This window comes from Sceloporus occidentalis, unplaced genomic scaffold (assembly GCF_023333645.1).
Source record: "Sceloporus occidentalis isolate IW3139 unplaced genomic scaffold, rSceOcc1.0.p SCAF_10, whole genome shotgun sequence".
Classification (NCBI taxonomy): Eukaryota; Metazoa; Chordata; class Lepidosauria; order Squamata; family Phrynosomatidae; genus Sceloporus; species Sceloporus occidentalis.
Genome location: NW_028316990.1, coordinates 35,239,400 through 35,258,781, shown reverse-complemented (window position 1 = coordinate 35,258,781; position 19,382 = coordinate 35,239,400). Strand labels below are relative to the sequence as shown.

At 44.5% G+C, this 19,382-nt stretch overlaps 2 protein-coding genes across 8 annotated transcripts in view; one reads left to right on the top strand and one right to left on the bottom strand.

Annotated features, from left to right (window-relative positions):
• The first annotated feature begins 1,288 nt into the window (after positions 1-1,288).
• AP5Z1 (adaptor related protein complex 5 subunit zeta 1) lies at positions 1,289-13,297 on the top strand. 5 transcript variants are annotated; one of them, XM_089476994.1, is made up of 17 exons: positions 1,293-1,533; positions 2,078-2,215; positions 2,410-2,596; positions 3,015-3,159; positions 3,992-4,101; positions 5,017-5,185; positions 5,628-5,768; positions 6,785-6,822; positions 6,908-7,070; positions 7,822-8,000; positions 8,313-8,455; positions 8,981-9,127; positions 9,478-9,589; positions 10,187-10,284; positions 11,274-11,406; positions 12,010-12,182; positions 12,691-13,297. In XM_089476994.1, the coding sequence occupies exons 1-17, from the start codon at positions 1,493-1,495 to the stop codon at positions 12,962-12,964; spliced, it is 2,391 nt and encodes a 796-aa protein (XP_089333120.1). In that variant the 5' UTR covers positions 1,293-1,492; the 3' UTR covers positions 12,965-13,297. The 5 variants fall into 5 exon arrangements, with proteins under 5 accessions (XP_089333124.1, XP_089333120.1, XP_089333119.1 ...); XM_089476993.1 differs by having other exon boundaries at positions 1,296-1,533; positions 11,968-12,182; XM_089476998.1 differs by lacking the exon at positions 12,010-12,182 and having other exon boundaries at positions 1,289-1,533; positions 12,691-12,848.
• Positions 13,298-13,537: 240 nt separating this feature from the next.
• The window catches only part of RADIL (Rap associating with DIL domain), a 52,121-nt gene continuing 46,276 nt past the window's right edge, over positions 13,538-19,382 (bottom strand). For all 3 annotated transcript variants that reach the window (XM_089476989.1, XM_089476992.1, XM_089476991.1), the window contains exons 13-15: positions 18,534-18,673; positions 16,750-16,889; positions 13,538-16,460 (exon numbers count right to left, since the gene is read on the bottom strand). In XM_089476989.1, the coding sequence (XP_089333115.1) occupies positions 16,352-16,460; positions 16,750-16,889; positions 18,534-18,673 (389 nt within the window). In that variant the 3' untranslated portion in view covers positions 13,538-16,351. The remainder of the gene's footprint in view (positions 16,461-16,749; positions 16,890-18,533; positions 18,674-19,382) is intronic.

Genomic DNA, 19,382 nt, shown 5'->3' with positions numbered 1-19,382 from the left:
CTATTGAGTCGTGTCTTCTCATGATGTAGACAAAGTAGTCTTCTTGGCTTCCAGGGAAAGTTCAGGCCTGGAAGGAAAGAGAAAGGGAAAGGAATGGAAAAGAGGGAGTAAAGAAAGGGAAAGGGAAAGGAAAGGAGAGAGAAAAGAAAGGGAAAGGAAAGGAAAAGAGGGAGTAAAGAAAGGGAAAGGAAAGGGGGAGTAAAGAAAGGGAAAGGGAAAGGAAAGGAGAGAGAAAAGAAAGGGAAAGGAAAGGAAAAGAGGGAGTAAAGAAAGGGAAAGGGAAAGGAAAGGAGAGAGAAAAGAAAGGGAAAGGAAAGGAAAAGAGGGAGTAAAGAAAGGGAAAGGAAAGGAAAGGAGAGAGAAAAGAAAGGGAAAGGAAAGGGAAAGGGAATAAAGAAAGGGAAAGGAAAGGAAAGGGGGAGTAAAGAAAGGGAAAAGGAAAGGAAAGGAGAGAGAAAAGAAAGGGAAAGGAAAGGAGAGAGAAAAGAAAGGGAAAGGAAAAGAGGGAGTAAAGAAAGGGAAAGGGAAAGGAAAGGAGAGAGAAAAGAAAGGGAAAGGAAAAGAAAAGAGGGAGTAAAGAAAGGGAAAGGAAAGGAAAGGGGGAGTAAAGAAAGGGAAAGGGAAAGGAAAGGAGAGAGAAAAGAAAGGGAAAGGAAAGGAAAGGGGGAGGAAAGGAAAGGAAAGGAAAGGAAAGGGGGAGTAAAGAAAGGGAAAGGGAAAGGAAAGGAGAGAGAAAAGAAAGGAAAAGGAAAGGAAAAGAGGGAGAAAAAGGGGAAGGAAAAGGAAAGGAGGGAGGGAGAAAAAAGGGAAGACAAAGGAAAGAAAAGGAAGAGGGGGAAAAGAAAGGGAAAGGGAAGGAGAGAGAAAAGAAAGGGAAAGGGAAAGGAGGGAGAGAAAAAAGGAGGGAGGGAGGGAGAGAGGGAGAAAGGAAAGGGAGGGAGGGAGGGAGGGAAAAAAGGGAAGGTAAAGGAAAGAAAAGGCAGAGGGAGAAAAGAAAGGAAAAGGACATGAAGGGAGGGAGAAAAGGAAAGGAAGGGAAGGGGAAAGAACTGGAAAGGGAAGGAGGGAAGGGAAGGGAAGGAAAGGAAAAGGAAAGAAAGGAGGAAGGAAAGAAAGAGAGAGAGAGAAAGGAAGGAAGGAAGGAAAAGGGTAGAGAAGAAAGAAAGGAAAGGAAAGGGAAAAGGAAAGAAGAAAGAAAGAAAGAAAGAAAGAAAGAAAGAAAGAAAGAAAGAAAGAAAGAAAGAAAGAAAGAAAGAGCCCTCTCCAGGCAATGGCCCCAGAAGAAGAGGCCTCTGGTGGGAGTCTGGTGCTGAGGGCCTTGGTTTCAGCACGGACGGCTTTTAGCGAGGGACCCGCTGCGCATGCGCACAAGCGCCCTCTGAGCCCAATGGAGGGGAAGGGGGAAGTGAATGGGGAGAGAGATGCTAGTGCCCTTGGGTCTGTCTTTCTTCCTTTAAGCCAGCCTTGGCGGTAGAGGAGGGGAAGAGGCAGGATGTACACCGCGGGCACCGAGAGCTTCTTGCGCCAGGCCAGGTAGGAGGAAGGGGAAGGAAGGGAAGGGAAGGGGGGGAATGTTTTCTTGGCTGCCAAAAAGTTGCAAAGCCTGGGAATGGTTTGGTGGGATGGTTTGGACTACAGTTCCCAGAATTCCCTAGCACTGAGCCAGGGCAGTTAAAGTGGTCTCAAACCAGATTATTTCTGCAGTGTGTTTTAGACCACAGAGAAACCCTGTAGCGCCTTTGAGACCGAACAAAGTAATGACTAGTCTCAAAGTTCCTACAAAATCACTCTACATACCCAATCTCAATACATAATAGGGACTATATATATACACACACACACACACACACACAGCCAAAGAGATGGAGATAAAAGCATTTCCATCTTCTTTTCAATAAAAGACTTTCCATCTTCTTTTTATACATAGTACATAAGCACTAGCAAGGAGAGCCAACATGGTGTAGTGGTTTGAGCCTTATGTGTGTGTGTAAAACACCTGTACATTTAGGTTTAATTTGGATTTTTGCACACACAAAAAGAGGGATATCTTAACCTGTCTACTCTTCTGTCCTGCCAGGGAAATCCAGGATGAAGAACTGAAGAAATTCACTGCCCGAATCTCAGGCTTACTCCAGAATCATGACCTGGGGAATGAAACTGTCGATTGCTTGCAAAGACTCTTCCTTATTGTCTCAGCCACCAAATACGGCCGGAAGTGAGTGGAAGCAAAATGCTGGTTGTCTTGGGTCCATGTGGCAGTTAATGATATTGTTACAGCTCTGTAAGTGAAACTCTAGACCAGATTCTACAGAGACACAACATCTGTGGCCTATGTAAAATACAAGTATTAAGACATCTAAATTTCATTTCATGTTTGCCTTTGTGACTTATCGAGATGCCTTTTTGCAGGTTGGATAGCAAGTTTGTGCAACTTCTACAGACAGTCCTCCATCTCCCAAAGTCCCCTGAGCAAGTGCAGACGCTTTGTGCTGCTATCTTGAGAGAGATGTCTCCCAACAGTGACTTATCCCTGTCTTGGGATAAGACCCAAGACACCAAGCTCTTGAGTCTAGCGTTCTCCATCATGCTGGCCCAGGTAGGTTTGCAAGTGTCTTACAAAGTCCATAGTTCAATATAAACACAGATGTTTTACATGTCCGCCCATTTCACACCTAGTTTTTAGACACTGTTGAATCATGTTTTTACTTGGGTTGTTAAAGAGCCTCCCTCATGTGGTGAGATTTGGTATTTAGCAAATTCTAGAGATTGACTAAAAACTAAAAGGCAGCTTTCTGAGCAGCATTGCATATCAGACATTAGCCCTCTACCAGCAGAGCTTGGAAGTCAAAAGTTACAAATTCTGGGAGACATGGTTCATAAAGTAATTTATCCAGACTCTGGTGTATGCACAGGGGTCTAAATTGTATTGCCAGAGCATGGATGACTTTCTGAGCAGCTCTTGCAGTTTAGCTCTTGTCACTCTTGAATCATTCCAGTGTTTGCTTTATCCAAAGGGCCATAAAATGGGAGACATAGACGCTGTGGGGCAGCGTGTGGTGAAAACCCTTGAAGGCAGGCTTCCTGAAGGTCCGAATGCAAGGCACCTACTCCCCCTTTTGTCAAAGGTCATCAGCTTTGCACCAGAGAGCCTTAATGAAGGTAATAGCAGCAATCCGATATACTTCCTGTGTAAGGAAGAACAATTTAGCCTGAGAAAGGCCTTTAGAAACCAGAGGTCTATAAATGTACTGAGGCTTGGGGAAAACCCCAACATAGAAAACACATAGTCACTTTCCTTCACTTATGGATGTTAAGAGCTGATGTTAAGATAAGGATTTTTGCAGAGGCTCCTAGAACTGGAGGAGCACACTACACCTAGGAAAGATCTACAAAGCAAGATATGGAGTTAGTAACATGCACAAAATTAATGTAGTACAGTCTTTAAGTGCAAATATGGGATTATTTTTACCCAGGGGGAAAAAATGGGAGCAAGAATTAAAAGTATGTGCCAGGAATATGATAGGGCATGAAACTCTGGGGCTAATTTTCTTTCTTTTGTTGATGTTTCTAATCCACCTTTCAGCCAGGTTTCACCTCAATCTCATGGATTGGATCCATACTCTGTTAGTTGCACATAATAGCCACTCCAAACAGTGGGACTTAAATCATGACCGGTTTGTCCCATTGATTTCACTGGAACCTAAATTTAATGAAATTTGTTTGCATCCAACCCAATAGAACTAAGATTTGTTTAGTGTGGGATAGTTTTTCTAGGTCCCTGATAAACAACTGTTCTGTTAATTTGATTCCTGGCAGTTGGTTACATATCCCAAAGTCCAGGCTGTTTGCTTCTTACATTGGCAAAGAGCAGGGCTAAATAATCCTTCCAGCTCTATGTTTTTCCCTCAAAAAAGTAGGGGACAGGTCAGTGAAGATAAGGACTGCCAGTGTGCCTCACAGTTGTGTTTTTCTTGTTGCTTTGGATCTCTAGATCAGATCAATCTGCTCAGCAAAAGGATGGTGGACTGGCTGAGATATGCCAGTGTCCAGCAAGGAGTTCCCCAGTCCTCAGGAGGCTTCTTCAACCCCAGAGCAAGACAGGTGTGGAACTGCAGTCTGGGAGCAGGGGCTTGAACCCTAGCTAGTTGTTAAAGTTGTTCTGTGTGTGCCCAGCTCTGGAAAGGGCAGGGGCTGTTTTTCACCCCTACATCCCTCCTGCAAACTGCACTGGCACACCTAATGTAATTGGAAGTGATGTCAGATCACTTCTGGTTTCATTTTTGGCTAGATTTGATCAATTGGGTGGGCGGTTGCTGCTTTTCAGTAGGTGGGCTTCTGGGAGTATTTGTGATCCAACTGCTACATTTTACAGTATTTTTAAAACCATTGAGAAAGGGGATGAAAAGACCTGGAAAAGAAATGTAAATATGGGGTGGGGGGTGTCTGGGAGATTCAGGAGCCAGAAAATGGAGCCCAACAAGTCACCTGTCTTGTCCCAAGTGGTCTTGGCGTATCATTACCCACCCCTGGTACGATGGGTGGACCACTTGGGACAAGATGAAGGTTTTGGTGAGAGTATGGACCCATGGCAGACCTCTTGAGAGAAGGAGTTTTGTCTTCTGTCTCTTGATAACTGAGTAGCCCTGTCACATGTACTAGACAGTCAGATTGAACATGACAGGTTTGCAGGCAAGGCCTCTGTTGTTGACCTCAAGGCCTGGACAGAATACTGACCACTAATAACAAACAAGGGAATTTTGCCATCATGCCCTCTTCTTGTGGCCTCTCCAGAGTGGGGCCACTCTGTAAATGAAGATGCTAAACTGCATGGACCTTCCATCTGATCTAGCAGTACTTCTCTGTACTTGTATGCTTATAGCTGTCTGTTCTTACCCAGCCATTGTGGGTGAAAGTGTTTTTAGCTTTTTCTTTTTTCTATGTGCCAAGTTGTGGCTCACAGAATTCTAGAAATTAACCTGCTTCTCTTCTCATCCTCCCTTCTTCTCTCACCCACAGCCTGGTCCCATCTCAGAGGTGGATGGCACAGTCGCCACAGACTTCTTTACCGTGCTCTCTGTTGGGCAGCACTACACCGAGGACCAATGGCTCAACATGCAGACCTTTTCCATGTTGCGGAAGTGGCTCCTGTGCTACGGTAGCGATGGCGCAACCAGTCCAAATTCAGGTAAGGATTTTTGCTATAGGGATTAGGGGATGGAAAGTGGGGACTAGTGTAACTTCTGGTTTACTTTGGCAGCTCAAGGATTTGAATGGTACACTCTGTGGCAAGGGGGGCGGGATTAGCAACAGCATGGACTAGCATTTGTGGATATGTTACAGTTCTGCTATTTCTTTTTCCAATCTTCCTTTGTAGTTTTTTGTCCAGACTAACACAACTATGTTTTTAAATACAGAAATGGGGGGACAGAGGATAGAATCAGCTTCTCTAAGATCAGATAGTTTATAGCATATCATTTTCATTGTTGCAGGGAAAAGGCATAAGAGCAAACTGTGCTTTCAGTTTTAATTAAGAAAGAGCATGTCTTTAATCTGTCAGAACTTTGGGGAACTTTTTGCTTACTCCTCTGACTTTTTCCACCTGTCCCATCTTATGGCTTGCCTTGCAGATGACAAATCTGAGGTGGATGGCTCTGTTGTGTCCATGGTCTCTGTTACTTCCAGCTCCAGTCGCCTTCTTCCTCCAAAGGAGCGCTTGAGGGAGAAGGCCTTTGAGTACTGCCACCGTCTTATAGAGCAGTGCAACCGGCGTGAGTTGTCGTTGTCTTTTTCTTTCGATGATTGACTGTGCTAAAATGAAGTCTGGTTCAGTGCTGTTTCAAACTTTTGCCGTCCCATATCATTTCCCACATTGCAGTTTAGAATGCATTTCACTGTCCTTCAAATAACAGATCCCCCCATCCCCCAAGACTGTGATCTTAGTTAGAAATCAAACAATGACTGTATTTGCACTTTGCCAGGGAGTGGGGATTGTTTCTAGCTCATGGGCTGCATGCCACTTTGGGAAGAATAGCAGTGGGTAAATGCCAGCAGTGGGTGGACTAGCAGCCTAAAATTGAACGTTCTTGATCCATGCATAACTTACCAGGACTTCAAATCCAGAAGTCATTTCACTGCAACATTTTCTGAAGCTTTAATTAGACCCCCATTCTGGGCAGAAGCAGCTCTGTGGTTTAAGTGAAGAGTTTGGTTCCCAGGTCTAAAATTCCTCATTTAAGCCGTGAATTGGCTTACTAAACCACAATACAAACAAACAGCCTGCCAATGTGCCCAGCCCATTCATATCTGCTTTCTCCCTTTCATCACACTAGCTTTTTCCTGTTAAGTGCTGCATTTCTCTGTGAGTAATTTCTTGATAGCCTAAATACCCTGAAGGTATCAGATCCTGTCTCATCTTGGCCGCTAAGTAGGCTCAGGCCAGGTTACTAATTCAAAGGGAATACCAGAGCCTGTAGGCTACATTCAGAGAAAGGCAACAATAACCCTCTTCTGAATAAATCTTTCTAAGAAAACCCTATGATAGAGTTGTCTTAGGTCAGAGTTGACTGGAAGGCACATGACAACAACAGCAAAATCTATTGACTGCATACTGGCATCAGGAGGGTCAGAGTCAAAAACAAGTGGAGTTTACCATATGATCAGATTGTATAGTACACATGTTCCCTCTCCTCTTGTGTTTTGTGGGGCACTTGAAGTTGGGGCAAGGGCCAGAGCATTCCCAAACCTAATTTTAAAGGGTCTGACTTTGTTTTGTTTTGTCTGCCAGGGGCTCTGAAGAAGACAGATGCAGAGCTACAGAAAGCAGTAAGTACAGCAAAAAGAAGGATTTGAAATTAAGGGAGACCATTCTGGAGTTTGTGACAAGCAGATTTTTTTTTTAACCCTGCAGTGTCTCATTGAAGCGATCACGATCATGGATATTATTTGCAGACAGGACTCCTCTTATGTCTATCGCTCGCTCTCCTGCCTGAAGAACTTGCACAGTCAGATCAGTGGGGATCTTTCCTGTGCAAGAGTGTTGCTGCCTATTGCACAGTTCTTCCTGAATCACAGTATGTAGGGATTGCTCCCTTTCCCCTCTCTCTTTAAGCCCTTTATAAATGTTATGCACAACCTAACATCTGACATTTTAGCTACTCGCTGGCAGGTGCGTTGAAGCTGTATGTGGATTCATATTATAGGAATATAATTAGCAAAATATCTCTTTCTACTAAGTCTTTTAAAGTCCACCCAGTCTTCCCTTTCATCCTCATCCTCTGTCTAGTTTGAAGTTTGTATTAGCATCTCCATTGGGAGCCTGGTGAAAGGAGGGCTGGAGACTTTTTGTGTTGGATTGTAAACAGTGTGTCTGCAGTAAAGAATACAATGAAGATTGTGATCTACTCTACTCTAGCCAATCCTACTATAGGTATGTGTTACTGGCTACAACAGGCAAAGTAAGCAATAGTTTACTTTGTTTCTCCAAAATCCCTTACTGACTATGCATGAACAAGCAAACCGGGAAACTAGATAAGGCAGTCTCACCAGCTGACACCAGCCTGTTTGAAAATCTTAGACCTATATTTGGCTGTCAAAATGGAAATTAAAACATGTGCATATACGTATTATTAGTTCAGAATAAAATGTTTGCTTCACTCTTTGGGGGAGAGGGTGATATAGGTACCTATCAATATTCTTTCCATGTTACTCCTGCCTCTATACCAACTTTTTTGTTAAACAAAATGCCCAGGAACATGCCAACTTCATTAATATGCCTGTATTCTTATTTTAATTCTATGCACTGTATCTCTATCCACTCCTCAGGTGAGACAGCAGCTGTGGACTCTGAGGCTGTTTACAAGCACCTGTTCACCAAAGTTCCTGCTCAGCTTTTCCACAACCCCATGCTGGCTTATGAGTTTATCCAGTTCTGCAGGCTCAACCTTCCATTATTCACCGAGAGTGTCAGTATCTTCCGCCAGAACAGCCCAAACCTATTCAAGGTACTGTGTGCCAATGCTGTATTGCGTGTCTGAAGGGTATCTGCATGGTAGTCAGGCTGCAGTCAAATCTATCTGGAGGACATCAGGTTGGGGAAGGCTGGTATAGGCATTGCAGGGCTTGATCGACATCAGGGTCTGATTTTTTATATTGTGCAACATTAAGTCCATGCAAGAAGAGCTTAAGATCTTGGTTTCCTCCCCAGTCCCGCTACTTGGATCAACTCTGCTTTCTGTCTCAAGTCTGAAAATCTGTGTGGGGCATGCAAGGAGAGCAGTCCCATTCATTGCAGTCTATCTTTCCTCCCTCTGCAGTTCCTAGCATGGAATAGCCCAGCCCTGGTTGCTGAATATATGGACATTTTACCAGTCTTGCTTGGGCCAGACACTGCCCTGGAGATATTTCACTTGCTGCTGGACCTGCCTTGTGTAGCTGCTGCACTGGATGTACAGCTGAGGTAAAAGTGTTCTTCTAAACAGCTTCCTATGCAGTGCCTGGTGCCAGTGGCCTTCATTATGCCACAGATTATACCATCTGCTTTGAACTGGTCCTCCTTCTGCAACACTACAGGTTGATAGGCAGGATGAGAAATGTGAAGGCCCAGGTAGGGGGAAATTTAGTACATTCCCTTATCCAGAATTGTAAAATCCAAAACACTTCAGGTCCCAAGTATTTCAGATAAGGGAGACTCAACCTGTGAAGTAATAAGAGCATAAGAACATTTCTGCTGGATCAGACTAAGGTTATTAAAGCTTCGTGGTTAAAAGGGATATTATAAACCATAAATATGCTGTATTACCACAGGTTTTATTATCGTTTAGTACTGTATCTGAAGAAGTGGGTTTATATCCACAGAATCATGCTATAATAAAAGCCAGTTAGCCTTAATGGTGCTGCCAGATTCCTTTTTTCCCGTCTCCTCCCTTCCTCCTTTTTATGTTGTAAGAAACTAACAGAGCTACTTTGAAAACTACTGTAATAGGTCTGCCCTGACCCCCTTGTCTGAGCGAACAGCCTTGGACTCCACATCAAAGCCATCCACTTGCCAAGAGGCTTTCCGTCACCCGGAGTACAGGGGCTCATTCCAGTACCTCCTCCGGGCCGAGTTAGCTCCTGGAGACCCAGGCAGGTAGGAGCATATTGCTGGATTGGCATCCTCTCTTTTTACTTTCTCTCTCTGGAATATTTGTAACTTCCATTAACTTGGTAGAGTTCTTGGAGCGCTTGATAAAAGTGACAAGAGTGACTTAAGGTGGAGCAAAAAGGTCACTCAGGCTACTTGTATATACATACAATTTTAAAAACTGTTATATACAGGATCACCTCATTATTATGTCTGGATGCATATGCATTATGGTGCATTAAGGGAATAGTTCATCTGGTAGTATATTCAGTGGATAAGTCATTCCTCTATGTTGAGTTGTATAGTTGCTGCGATGCCCCAAAGGCTGACACCTTCTTTTGGGATATTGCCAACAGGTTGACACCTGTCCGCCAGCTCCTGGGCTCTATGACCAGTTCCCCTCGTGTTATGCAGTGTGCTGAGTGTGTGCCTGTCTTACTGCAACTCTTCTTCGGAGTTGTCGCCAAGGTAAGTTGTCACTTGTAGGAATCTACTTTTTTAGTTTCTTCTTCATGTGTCAGTATGTATGTGTGTTGGAGATTAGACAACAGCACCAATATTTAAAATACCTCAGATTTTCCATACACTAAATAAAACTTCTGTTTTGTATTGCTGAGTGTAAGTCAGTGAACACATTTTCTTTGGGTGGCCTGGTGGGACGGCAGTCTGTGGCCTTTCAGTAGCCCCAATCAGAAGAAATCCATCAAATCAGTTTTTGAATAAATCAAGATGTGGATAAATCCCACCGATTGAGAGGATCTTCTTTATTTGGGGCTACCAAAAGGACTCAGCCCTTTGTCTTCTGCTGGGACAGAGTTATTCCGTTTTCTCCTCACAACAACCTTATGAAGCTGTTGTGCTGGAAGATAGTGGCTTAAGCTAAAATCCTGTTGGTTAGTTCCAGTTGAAATAGATCCATCAGATCAGTTGCTAAATAGTGGGTCAGCATATAGATAAAACCTGTCAATTCAGTGGGTCTACTTTAGTTGGGATTAGCAACAGGATTTAGGTCTCAGTCTAAAATAAGAAGAAGTCCAGAATAAGATTCTGGCCCCTTGTCTCTAGTTTGCAGATGGATCCCTTGCAAGCAAGCTGGTTTTGGCAATACTGGAGAGAAGTGACCAACTTTACGAGGTTCCAGGGTTCAAGGCAGAAGTGTACAGGTGAGTGGAGGCCTGTCTTAAGACGTGCATGGTCCAAGAATAATTCAGCAGAGAGCGTTGCCTCTGTGGCTGGATGAGCAGTAAATGGTTCAACATGGGTGATGGGGCAACATCCTCCATTGCTCCCAAAGACAGCAGGCTTCATCAAGGGTTCTAGCCCAAGGGTGGCATAGCCCAAAAATGTCTCCCCCAGCATCTTGTTGCTGCTTCTCAGGGTCTGCTTGACTCTGCCTAATGAAGACTGTTGCAAAGGTCATCTGCCTATCCCACCTTCACCACCAAATGTGGGGATTTCCACCTGTCCCACCACTTTGGCGCCAAATGTAGGCCCCTCCTCTTGTTGCCAACATCACTTGTTGGGATCTGCAAGATGTCCTTGTGGTTCCAGTGTGAGACTCCTACTTCCTATAATCCCAGACCTAAACATTGCCACCTTTGAACCACTGTTACCACTACAGACGTTGTGTGTCCAAACTCAGCCACTCCCAGTGACATTATTGTAGTATCCCCAGAGGTACATGGATGTAGTACAAAAGTAATTTACTAAACAGAAACACAACATAAATTAAAGATTACTTATTTAACGCAACTAAATCCTAATAGACTCTAATAGCCAAAGCATTGTACCACAACTCAGGAAATGAGGATTCAGTTCCTCGATCAGCCATGGAAACCCACCTTGACTGAGACATATACTTCCGCCCCAGAAAACCCTGTGATATGGCCTTAGGGTTGCCATTAGTCAGATTTTGAAGGCACAACAACATCTTTTCCTAGGTCTTCATAATCCTACCTGAACCTAATGAACTATTCTGTAAGTCTCTCCCTGACTCCCTAAATCCTATCCTGCTGTGGACTCCATTCAGTGACTTAGGTGGCTACTGGAGGCATTGGGTTGCACCAGAGCTTATTTGGACATATCACAGCAAGGGGTATGTGTGAATTCATAACTATGGATAATCATCCTGGATTTCTTCTTTTATTGACAGAGTGATGAGCTCCCAGTTGCCTGTTCTTTGCAAGCTGCATCCTTCCTTGATTGTGGAACTCTCTAAACCACTTCTGGAATTTTCAGGAACAGTAACCAACATCCAGAACAAAGAGGACATCTTCACCCATGTGGTAAGGGACATTGTGGGGTCCATGCACCCCTTCCCCATTTCCATGTGAGTTGCTATCCTGCTTAAAGTGAAGTCTAGGGGGAGGGGGGTTGTTGGTTTTTCTGAGCTCTTGTTACCTTTGTTGTGTGTTTCTTTGTCATGGGATTACCTTCCTGGCCAAATTTATTATGTCCTAAACTAAGTCTGTCCTATTTGCTCTTGCTTTAATGACACTGATCAGTGGTTATTTGCTTTGTACCACTTCTTACATGTTTTTCTTGTGTCTGGCCTCTGCTTTAGTTTTTGCATGTTGTTGTGTGTGTGTGTCAGTGCGTGTATGCGCGCACGTGCACACTAGGAATGCTGTTTTTTGTTTGTTTTTATGTCCTGAGACAGAGAAGCAGGAGCCATGGCAATAGTGGGATCTCAGGTGATAGCTAAGGTTAATCTCCAAGTTAGACTTTGCAGTTTCAGTGCAAATAAATCCTTGTAGTTTCATCAAATTTCTATCTCTTTGGGGCTGCAAAGATGATAGGTATGGAATGGTGCATCCCTTTGCTTCAGTGGCTACCTCTTCCTACAGGTGTGGGCCATTGGTGAATATGTATCTGTGTTTCATGATAAGAGGTGCACAGCGGAGCAGATCAACAAGTTCTTTGAAGTCCTGGAAGCCATGCTTTTTGAGATCACCCAGCTGCGACCATCAGCCAGTGTCCCCAAGCACTCTCCCCGTGTCATCTCTGTGCTGATGACTGCATTGACCAAGCTTGCATCACGCAGCCAGGACCTGATCCCAAGGTTTGAAACAGGGGGACCAGGGAAAGACCAGTTGGGCTCCTCATGCAATGTGTATTAGAGCACATACTTTGCATGTAGACATTCCCGGTTTGGTGCGGCAGGCTCGAAAAGTTCGTACATACATACATACATACAGTAAATCCATTGCCAGAAAATACTGGGCTAAGTCATATGTGTGGCCCACTAAATGTCCCATCATCCCTGCCTTTGGCCATACTGGCGGGGAGTGCTGGAAGTTAGGATCCATCAACATTTGGAGATTCATAACTTGCCCACCGTGGGCAACTTTGGCCATAGAAATGCTGCTGGACTACTACTCAAATCAGCTTTGGCCCAACAGGGTCAATGGTGAGGAATGATGGGAGTTGTAGTCCAGACTCTGGAGGATCAGAATTTGCCTAGTCCTATGGGTTGTGTGGAGTCCTAGAATTCGCTCCCAAATTAATGCCATTGTGAAAACCCACCATCAGCTCAGTCAGTGCCACTGTTCTATTGTATCTCCACACAGGGTTTCTCTCTTCTTGTCCAAGCTGAGGACGTTTGTCCAAAGCCCGGCTGTTTCCTCCACCTACAGTGCTGAGGATGCTGAAGTGATCCTGACTCGAGCCACTGAGCTGATGAACTTGCTGAAAATGCCCAGCGTGGCCCAATTTGTGCTGACTCCATCGGCCGAGGTCTCAAGCCCCCGATTTCATCAGGACATACACACTTCCCTGCCACTTGCCATGAAGACAACCAGCCGGCTGTTGGGAGCAGGAGGAACTAGCTCTGTTCCTGGCTGAGACAGAGTTTTGGTGGATATATTTTATCAGCATCGATTTTGACCTGAGATGAGCCACAGCTGGGTTGATCTAGGAATACAACTTTGTGAATGATGCTAGGAATCAAATTAGCCAATTCAATTTTCTAATTTTGGGGGATGACCCACACACACTTTGCTGACTTCCTGGGTACGTGGTGGATCCTGGACATTCTTGTTCTTCCTTTACACAGTTCACAGACTTGTTTTCCCATCACTGTGAGGGCTGTGTCCCAGTTCGGTTAAAAGCACAGTTTGTTGGATCTGGACTAAACGTTTCTTTGGATGGTTAGACAAAATAAATACACTGCCTTGATCTGGTGGATCTGAATGGAGCATGGCAAAGGTTGGAGGATACTCATATCTTTTTGGGATCTGAGGTGCTGGACTGCCTAGCAGAAAGTTGCCTCTTCATGCACTGCAATTATCACTTTAGTAGCAATGGGCTTCCCAACTCAGGTCCAGCGGCAACAAAAGGCAAGACCCTCATCCAGCTAAATTTAAACTAGCAAATGTCAATTAAACAAGTTAGTTGCAATTAGCAATGCTATCTGTATACCAGATGGTCCTGTTGCTCCAGAACACACCATATGTTCAAAACTCAGAACTCAAAAGTTATTTGGAGGGGATTACAATTCCCAGAATCCTCCAGCCAGCATGCTGGGTGAAGGACTAGGGGAATTGTACTCCAGAAAAAGTAATACTTCTGAGCTCTGCCTGTGTCAGGAGTTTTGTGCAGGGGCTTCTTGGGAAGCTAGTCCATATGGAAAATGATCCCTAAAGGGCAAAGGTTTGAAAACTCAATGGGTTATTTTGCAGAAAGACTAGCAGGATCATGATGAAGTTGTAAGGCAGCTTTAAAAATGCAGTCTGCCTTGTCATTCAACTGGCGTGAGCCTCACCTCCAGCTCCCTGCAAATGCCATTCTTCCCTTTCCAGTATTCCTCCTCCATAAACAGAATTTGGAGCTTAAGGTCAACACAGTCGTTTCCTGTTGTTACAACAATTGCTAATTTTATTGTATCCAGTTTGTTCTTTAACACAGAGGATAGTATTCTGAATTCACATGCCCCATATTGATGGCCTTGCTCTTTATAACATTATCTGCAATATTATAGCTATATACATTTTTTTTAAAAGATGCACAATATTAACAAACCAAGCGACTGGGAGGCCACTGTTCCTCTCCGCTCCTGAGAGCAAACAAGCGTCCTTCAGTAACCCAAGCCAAAGAATGCGCATTTCTGGGGGAAAGGGAGTTGGAAAATTCTAGTCGGTGTTAGTTTTTGATAAATCCCAGTTGAATAGTGTTTGCTTAGAAAAAGGTAGCCTCTCCCATTCATGGGCAAGTCATTGGAACTGGGTTTTTACAAATTATTAATTCCTCTTTGCATGAAAGGGACCCTGGGAGAGACTTGGTTCCTAAAATTCATAAATTCAAGCCTCAAGATAAGGTATATACAATACAGACTCTTGGGGTCCTTCATAGAGCTGCCACGAGATGTGGATAATGTAGTTTGTTTTTATGAAGACATTATGCCAGCTTTAACTAAGGAAGATGGGAGTGGTAGTCCAGCAAAACCTGGAGGACTGTATTTTTCCCCATCTCTCAATTAGGTGATTTATGGAAGATGGATCTGCCAGAAACTACTATCTGCTAAGACAGATAAGGTCTCAATGTTCAGAGGCAGAGCACAACCGAACACCGGTTGCTAAGGTGGAGGTTTGTTACCTTCAGAGCCATTAACAAGCATCTCTGATGCAGTTTTTGGGATGCATCTCCCACTCATCATATGAAGAAATTCTGGGAGATCTCTGTGGGTGCAGGGAGAGCCAAAAGCCACACAGCGGCACTGTTGCCTCTCTTAAGCTAATGCTCTGCTCAAAAGACTGTTGCTGTTGGCAGCAGACAGCTGGAAGAACTGAGCCATTCTTTTGGCTCCCAGGCCTCAGCAATTCAAACCATCTGATGTTCCAGGAGAGGGAGAATGTTTGGTTTCTGAAGCTGGGCATAGTTTGATGTCATCACCTGCCACTGACCCAGTAATAGGCACCTCCGCACGGCTCTCAGCGGATGGGGTTTGCCTTGTGATAAGCCTTTGGTGAAATCCACAGAGCCCAGGCCTTGTCACAAGATAACTGCTGATCATCCAGCATGCATAGCCGCTGTCTGTTTTTAAAAAGATATATAACAAGGGTACTATTCCTTTTTTTTAAAGAGATGCGCAACATTCAAAAATCAGCTGGTGCAAGCTTCCCACATCTCTCACCATCTTGAGAACAATAACCCGGTGAGGTGAGCTAGAAAGGAGGAACGTGGCTTTCCAGGTGGCTGTGATTTTGAACCCAGCTCTCCTCTATTCTGGCCCCTGTTTTATAGATTTCTAAAGCAAGAGTTCTTAATCCTTTTGGGGAGCCATGGGCCACTTTGGCAGTGGAACACTTGGAACTCTTTAGGGTTAAGAAGCCTTGCTCTAAAGGGGCTGACAAAGGCTGCACCCAGTAGCTTTCGCCTATTACCATGTCCACAGAAAAGCACAGAAGCTCTCTGTTACATGCCCACTTTTTATGTGCTTTGGCAGCATTTCAAAGACTGATTTGCAAACAGACACTTTTTAGTAGCCCACTGTATCAGTGTAGTCATTCATAATTTTAAAATGAAATGGGGTCTTCTTTCATGAAGCTTCTACCTTCAGTTACCTGGATGCAATTCTGACCTGCTACAGAGAGCAGACAGAATAGCAATTCCCTGAGCCTGCTTTAACTTTTGCATCCCCACAGAGCCCACTAGCTATGACCAAAGAGGACCACAGGGGAGATCAGAGAAAAATGCAAGAACCCAAAAGAAATTAAATACTCCAGCTCTCAATGGGGAGTGACAGCTGTCTACTGACCTGGAACACCCCTCTGTAGTCTAGCTGTTTGAACAGCAAGAGTGTTGGCTTCCGCAGCGTTCAACAACTTGAGGGCAGTTTTGAGCATAGCAAGGAAAGAAAAATAGGAACAGGCCATAGCTTGGAAGAACCAGCAAGGAATCAAGTTAGATTTGGATAAACAGCACCCAGACTTAAAAGGCTCTGTATAACACAGATGGCTTATACATGGGGGAGATGGAAGTTGGCTTGTTCAGAGTTTGTGCGGTCATGAATAGCTGCTGGAAGAGAATGTTTGCAACCCCTCTTCCTAAATACTGTTTTGTTTGGATCACGGTGGAATCTTCTCACCGCAAGAAACAACCGTCTGCCCTCCAAACTGACCAGGTTCCAGATGTTCCTAGCCTGCCATCCATCTGCGTCACTCACTGGCTTCATTGTCCATGATGCAGTTTCCATGGCAGGTGAGTATGGAAGAACTCTTGAGGGCATTAATTTTATGGAGTTGGAGAAGAACCGAAGCTGATCTTCTTTGCTATCTCTAGGTCAGACTTGGCCACCAGAAACCGCAGTTTCTTTCCCCCTGAACGGATAAGGTCTACAGCACTGAAGAAAAAAAGGGGGAAGGGAGAAAATGCCCAGAAGTTGGTGAGAGAAACCTTAATCTGATTTGAGTCCTCTTTCTCTTTACACATAAACACACACAACCTCTCCCTCCTTCACATAAAACACCCCTATTGCCTGATTTCTCAATCCGTCTATGAGGCCACATGCGTGAATAAAATAAAATCCAAGTATGGTGGAGCAGACAAGGAAGTTGGGGATCATCACAGAATTAAATCAACTGCTTGTACTGTAGCAAAAGCAACCACCATGAGCTTTTCCTTTTCCCTACCTCTGGTAGTCCGAACCAACGAGGCTTGTGCCGTTGACAGCAAGGATACGGTCCCCAATGGAGAGTCTGCCGTCTTCTGCTGCAGGGCTGTCCTGGATCAAAGTCCTAATGTAGATCCCAGGAGAATTCAGGGGAGTGTGCTGAGGAAAGATGGGGAGCAGAAAAACAGACCAGAAAAACAAGAATGAAAAAAGGAAAGGACTTCTGGGGTGGGGGTATTCTGTTTTTGCAGAGGCAGTTGGTCCAGGATTTGTGGCAGGGAAGCCAGCACCAGCTCCAAAAGGGATGACTTCAGAAAATTCAGAGCTGTGCTGGATGAAACTGGAGGCCTAGCTATTCTACCCAGATCAGGGCAAAGGATTAGGGTGCTGGCAGTTGCAACCATCAAACAGCAATTACAGTTTCAAAAAGAAAAGTTCTTCCTAATGCTTAGGTGGGATCTCTTGGAATTTAATCTAAGGGTGAGCAAGAGCCTTGCTGGGAAAGTGCAGTGTCTTTACAGCAACCTTTCCCAACCTGATTTGTTTTCCACATGCATTGGACTTCAGTTTCCATCTTTCCCACTAGCTGTTGAAGCCATGGGCCTAAGATGCAAAGCAAAAGCTCCATCAACCCCAGGAAGCATAGCCAATGATGAGGAAGGATGGAATTTGCCATCCAACAGCATCTGAAGGGCCACCAGTTGCCCGGCTTTGCCTTAAAATCAGGAGACAAACGAGGCTGAACTCAGTATGAGCTGGTTCTTAAAACCTAACCAGAGAATATGTTTGAGCAAACAGCATTTCTCCCTTTACTTCCAAGCCTTCTGGGGAAAGAAGCTCCACTCTTGATGGTGAGCTCATCTGTTATGAAAACGGAGAGGGCAAGCAGCTCCATAGTCTTAGATCGAGTTTCTCTGGCACTTGTTTCTCCTTCGGGACAGCGGAAAGACTTAATATCTCTCCTTGTGCTGTTTGCTACCCAGCGCGAAAAGGCAATGCCCTAGGAGCATTAGAGGAGTCATGCTGGATCAGAGCAAAGGCTTACCACCTAGTCTAGCAGTAACTAGTTTTAGGCAGGTGCAAACATGTTTTTCTGCTTTGGGGGGAGGCACTCCATCATCAGACTAGAATTACCGGCTCGCTCTACCTCCATGTTGATAAATAAACATTATATACCATTAGTCTTGGTCTTCAATATGCACCAAAGGGAACAGGAATATCCGACTGCTTAGCGAAATGGGGTGGTGTATATCAATATACAGTTTAAAGAATGGAGAATGAAGATGAAGATGATATGCTGCATTTAAAAATATTTAGGTAGAGGAGGCAGGAACCTGCAGGTAGTGCTAATCTAATAGGGTACTGTTGCTTCACCCCATGCTGCTTTGAGTCCTAGTTTTGGGGGGAAATTGGGATATAAATAATTATAATAATAATACTCCTGGTAACCTCCTGAGTGTGGTGGACTGTTGTTGTCGTGTGCCTTCAAGTCATTTCTGACTCACAGCAACCCTATCACGGGGTTTTCTTGGCAACATTTGTTCAGAGGAGGTTTGCCATTGCCTTCCCTTGAGGCTGAGAGCATCTGACTTGCACAAGGTCACCCAGTGGGTTTCATGGCCAAGGTGGGAACCAAACTCTGGTCTCCAGACTCATAGTTCAATGCACAAACCACTACACCACACTGGACTACAATTTCCATTATCCCATATCGAGGCTGGGAGGTAATGTCCTACACTGGAGAAGGCTGTAGTATTATCTTCTTGCATCTAGCAGCACCAGTCCAAGATCTCAGACACTTACCAGACCATCTATCAGTCCCATTCCCAAGCCGATGGGTCCCTTTTCCAGTTCCACCACAAAGACATAGCAGAAATCATCTGTGGCTGAGCTGCGACTCGAAGAAGCAGGAGTCGGGAAGTCGTAGGGTGTTGGCGAAGAGCCTAGAGGCAAAGCCAAGAAAGAAGAAGGGCTTGTAAGCCTGCATGTTTATAGAAGTTTCATCTTCTAGCAGTACTTGTTCATTGTCTCCCATCAATGTTTTCCCAATGGGGGCAAAGAAACAGATCAGAAAGATGTTCTGGGAGCTGAAGTCCAAAACATCTGGAGAACCAACATTTGCCTTTGGCAATGAAACCAAAGTTTTGGGTTACTTTTCTAGTTACGGGGATCCAGCCTTGCCAAAATGTTGAAGGACTATAACATGGTTCATGTATTGACTTGTGCTGTGCTTTGTGTTACTGCTTTGGGGGTCTGTTGTAGGTGCTCAAAGGAAGACAAAATGGTGTGTGCCTTGAACCTAAGATTCAAACTTTACTGTTTTAATGAATGGAAAGTAATGATTTTAGTTAATTTTGAGAAGAAAGCAAAGTTGTTTTTTTAAATGCAACAGTAACTCTTGGGGCAGGGAGCTCAGAACCAAAACTAAAGCTAGTTGCTTTTTACAAATTAACTTTCTAAGCTTTGGACTTCCTTGACGGAGGTGGCCCAGAAGACTGAATTCATGTTGCTCCAAATGAACTTGGCAGTCGCTCTGCTCCAGCTGCTCTCACCAAGTGACTCACAAGAGACAGCAAGAGAATGAAATGGAAATGGTTTGCATTTTGCAGCTGCAGCCTTGAAGGCTGGAGACTGACTTGGCGACCTGAAGAG

Bases quoted from the DNA above. Each gene is read 5' to 3' on its own strand.
- AP5Z1 (XM_089476993.1), top strand. From the start codon at position 1,493: ATGTACACCGCGGGCACCGAGAGCTTCTTGCGCCAGGCCAG. The intron at 4,102-5,016 runs GTGTGGAACTGC...TCTCACCCACAG, and splicing joins TCAACCCCAGAGCAAGACAG to CCTGGTCCCATCTCAGAGGT. The intron at 5,186-5,627 runs GTAAGGATTTTT...CTTGCCTTGCAG, and splicing joins CGCAACCAGTCCAAATTCAG to ATGACAAATCTGAGGTGGAT.